The sequence below is a fragment of the Mastomys coucha genome, unplaced genomic scaffold (genome assembly GCF_008632895.1).
Source record: "Mastomys coucha isolate ucsf_1 unplaced genomic scaffold, UCSF_Mcou_1 pScaffold19, whole genome shotgun sequence".
Taxonomy (NCBI): Eukaryota; Metazoa; Chordata; class Mammalia; order Rodentia; family Muridae; genus Mastomys; species Mastomys coucha.
Genome location: NW_022196901.1, coordinates 18,866,670 through 18,871,228, shown reverse-complemented (window position 1 = coordinate 18,871,228; position 4,559 = coordinate 18,866,670). Strand labels below are relative to the sequence as shown.

The 4,559-nt window shown below is 43.1% G+C and overlaps 1 protein-coding gene across 3 annotated transcripts in view; it reads right to left on the bottom strand.

Annotated features, from left to right (window-relative positions):
- Nucleotides 1–411: 411 nt before the first annotated feature.
- Nup42 (nucleoporin 42) overlaps nucleotides 412–4,559 on the bottom strand; it is a 19,896-nt gene continuing 15,748 nt past the window's right edge. For all 3 annotated transcript variants that reach the window (XM_031380134.1, XM_031380136.1, XM_031380135.1), the window contains 2 exons: nucleotides 2,188–2,272; nucleotides 412–1,490 (listed from right to left, as the gene is read on the bottom strand). In XM_031380134.1, coding sequence (XP_031235994.1) covers nucleotides 922–1,490; nucleotides 2,188–2,272 — 654 coding nt within the window. In that variant the 3' untranslated portion in view covers nucleotides 412–921. The remainder of the gene's footprint in view (nucleotides 1,491–2,187; nucleotides 2,273–4,559) is intronic.

Genomic DNA, 4,559 nt, shown 5'->3' with positions numbered 1-4,559 from the left:
TCCCCTCAGCACCTTCCATGTTTGTGTTACTTTCCCCCATGTAAAAGTCAAGGCTTGGGACTGGAGAGATGGTGGCTCAGAAGTTAGGAGGACTGCTGTCTCAGAGGAATGCACTCCCCAGCACCTCTATACAGTGCCTCAGCTCCAGGGAATATGACCTCCATAGGCACCAGGCATGGATTTGGTGCACAGACACATATGCAGGCACGAGTCAGAGTTGGGGGATGTAGCTCAGTGACAAAGAATTTGCCTGTCATGCAGGAGACACCGTGCCTGGGTTTGATTTCCAGCAACCACTGTTCACTTCCCTATTTCAAGGGACGGAGAGTGAATTGGAATAGAATGAGAAAATTATCAGTACACTGTACTTTTTAGTTCCACTCGTAATTACAGCACAAAAGATTTCCCTTGCTTATTGACTTTTTTGGTTGTCCTTTATTTAGCTGGGTGGTTAGAAAAGTTAAACTTTAAAATGCCTTAAGTTTCTGAAAGCTTATGTGATATATATATGTATATATCACATGTATATATATATGTGTGTGTATATACACACACATACATATATATGTATATATGTGTATATATATATGTATATATATATATATAAACTCACTTAAGTATATATATAAACTCATTTAAGACAATCTCAGAAGCCATGGTTAAGGATGGAGTACGGGTCAGGTAGAATTCGCCTTGCCTGCGTGGAGGCCTCAGTGTGACCCACAGCACTATAAAAACACAACTTTAAAAGCCACTCAGATCTTTCTCTTGGAGGGTCCCACACAGAGCTGCTGGTCTCTTATTTACTCTGTGTGTCCACACTGGTCTGAATTTGTGGCGTTCCGCTGCTCCGCTTCCCAGACTGTAGGCATGCACGACATGCCTGGCTAAAGGCATTCTTTCTGTGGTTAAATCTGACCTTTATATAGTCAGAAGCTCGATAGGTGGTGGCCTCAGTGGAATTTTTCCCAGGGTAAATTTCTGGGATTGAAACTGTTCCAGTTCTTCCTTCGTCAGCTGATCCCTGGGAGTGAACAGTGCGTTATCAGTGGCATTGGAGACTGGGACAGAGGTAGATAAGCCACTACCTCCAAACATGTCAGTGGAAGGTTTAGCAAATCCAGCCTGAGAATGTGGGCTAGGACTGCCAAACCCAGCCATAGAACTGCCACTTCCGAAGGCAGGGGCTGTTGCAGGGCCAAAGGGACTTGTTGCCATGGATACTGGAAATCCTGAAAACCCAGGTGATCCAAAAGTGGGAGCTTCAGGGCTCTTGAATGAAAATGACGCAGCAGATGTGGTTTCAGGTTTCCCAAGTCCAAAGACTGGAGTGGAGGAAGAGATGATGGAGCCAGCAGAGGGCCTAGCCCCAAAGGCTGGGTGACTTCCAAACACTGATGTGCTTCCAGAAGGAGCAGTAACAAGTCCAGGGCTAGTTTTAAAACTAAAGTTCTGAACAGTATTGCTGCTGCTGTTATTCACTGGAAAACCTACAAACATAGATTACAGTCAGAAAATGTGGCTGCGCCGTTCCTTTCTCTTATTTCAGACATGTGTAGATATTGAAGAGTTTAGGGACACATGAAAACCAAGTTGAACCGACCCGCTAAGCCTCACTGCCCTGTCATGAGAGTCAGAGGGTGTGTGCGCTTTCGGCTCGCCATGCTTTTCAGCAGAGCGGCCTTGTAACTACTATGTGCTGACAAAGGTCTCAAAGACACTGCTGCCACTCCTGTCAAGTTCCTGAGAGCTTTGCTCCAAAGGCCAAGTTTGCCTTAGACGGTTGACTCTTTACAGCAGCCTCTGCAGGCTAGAACTCTATGCATATCATCATGCCTAGTTTCCTACGAGGCTGAGAGACATTCCTAAAATGTTCTTCTAGAGCTGCGCATGGTGGTTCCCATCTGTAATCCCACTGCAGGGGGCAGAGGCAGAAGGATCAGAACTCCTGGTTCACATAGTGGGTACACAGTAGTGCCCTGTCTCAGAGACAAGTACTTCTACAAGCTGAGCCACAGCACTCCTCCCTTACCCTCCTCCACCAGCCTGCATTCCCAAAGCATTTGTGGAGCTAAGTTCTTCAAGGCTCCATTAGAGAGGAATTTGTGAGATTTATTTAAAATGGTGATTCTGGCTTTGTAAAGTTGAAACCTATAGAATCCACTTTTCTGAGCCACACTCTCTTACCTGCTGACCCAAACGTGCCTGCTTGTTTACTTCCAAATCCAAACACAGGTGCTGCTTGACTGACCCCATCCTTTACATCAGAGAGCTTAAAAAACCAAACAAACACAATACTTCATGAATAATTATCATAGACTGTTGCTATAAAATAAATTTTGAAAACGTATTATTTAAATATGCACTTTTAACCTACAAAATGTTCATAATGTGATCAAGAAAAGGAAAGGATATATTACTCCATAAACTTTAAAATCAACTAATATGAACATCTACATAAAACTGCACTAGAAAGGAACACCAGCTATCTCCTGTTGGAGAACAACTTTAATTTTACACTTGTTAAATTCAAATTGTTAAATTCAATTTGTTAAATTCAAATTGTTAGAATTCAACTTGTTAAAGACAACATATTATAATCAGAAAAGCATTTTTAAAATCAAGATACATTGTATCCATATAAAAAAACTTAAAGAATAAATAAAATTGCATTCTAAAACTCACACATGTCAGTGTTTATAAAGTTACCGTGGCATTTGTTAGTCACTCCAGATACAGGTGAAAAGACTGTCAGAGTGCGCCCAGTGTCCTACTCAAACGCTTCAACTCCCGTCACCATACTAGAGAGCCACTACTAAACCACCAGACTGCCCTGCACTGCTGCCTAGTGCCTCTCAAGGAACCTTTCACCAACTCCGACTCCTTCCCTCCAAGACATCTTTCTTCCTTTCTTTCTTTCTTTCTTTCTTTCTTTCTTTCTTTCTTTCTTTCTTTCTTTCTTTCTTTCTTTCTTTCTTTCTTTCTTTCTTTCTTTCTTCTTTTTTTCTCTATAGACTAGGCCTTGAGCTCAGAGATATCGACCTGCCTCTACCTAAGTGCTGGGGGACTAAAGTTGCATACCACTGCACCCAGCTTGAAAACCTTGAAGCTGAACTTTCTTTCCTAGGAAGTATCTTAGACAATTTTATCTAGTTCACATAGAGCTAGTTTTCATAGAGCTAATGCTGTGACTCTTTAGTACAATTTCCTCATGTTGCGGTACCCCCCCCAAATTATTTTAGTTGCTTCTTCAAAACTGTAATTTTGCTACTGTTATGATCTGTAACATAAATATCTGATATATAGATGTCTCGTATGCGACCCCTGTGAAAGGGTCATCCCTCAGGTTGAACAGAGGTGATTTGTTCTGACATATTTCACTGACTCCTGACACACTTACAATCACCACAAACAAATTTCTATTCCCTTAAGAGCTCCCTGTGCCCTTCCTGGGCAGACAACCCTTTCTTCACTTCTGGTCCTATACAACTGCTCATTAGCTCATCACTACAGACAGGCTGTGTTCCTTCCGTAGTTTCATAACAGATTTATACAGATTTTTTTCCCCTTTCTCCTTTCTACTGGAGTAATAGTCACTAATAGGTAAATGGATAAACAAATGTAAGTACATCTATACTTATGCTAAAAGAGTAACAATGATGATGTGCTAAGCCACTGAGGACGGGTTATTCCAGGGACTATAACATTAACAATGGCCTGGAAGTGTTCATCCCAGAGGGAAGGTCTACAGTTCCTTAGGCTCAGGTATTACTGTTTGACCAGCTCTCAGCAATGGTGATGGGCCACTTCTCAGATGGGGTCAGAATGTGCTGGAACAACCCCACTAAATTCAAAGGGCGTTATACAGTGGCAAGATGGAGTAAACACATCTTTAAGTACTTGAATTTGTCATAGTTTCCAACTTTCACAACTAGTCCTACCCCAGTTAAAAACCTTATGTTCAAAGTTTTAAAAATTATTAATTAATTAATTAATTAATTAATTTAGAAACAAGGTTTAAACCTCCCTTGGCTGTCTTGGACTCCAGTATGTAGATCAGGTTGTTGCAAATTCAGAGAGATGTGTCTATCTCTGTCTCCCTAGTGCAAGAACTAAAGGAGACTACCATGTCTAACTGAAAACTGGTTTAAAAAGCACAACAGTCCCTACTTTCCTGAGAAACAGAAGTAAGTTCTAGAGCTTCAGCTATAGATGACCATGTGGCGAGGGTGTGTGGGCACAGGGTGAGGGTGTATGGGCACAGGGTGAGTGTGTATGGGCACAGGGTGAGGGTGTGTGGGCACAGGGTGAGTATGTGTGGGCACAGGGTGAGGGTGTGTGGGCACAGGGTGAGTGTGTATGGGCACAGGGTGAGGGTGTGTGGGCACAGGGTGAGTGTGTATGGGCACAGGGTGAGGGTGTGTGGGCGCAGGGTGAGGTTGTGTGGGCACAGGGTGAGGGTGTGTGGGTACACAGTGAGAGTGTGTGGGCACAGGGTAAGGGTGTGTGGGTACACGGTGAGGTTGTGTGGGCACAGGGTGAGGGTGTGTGGGCACAGG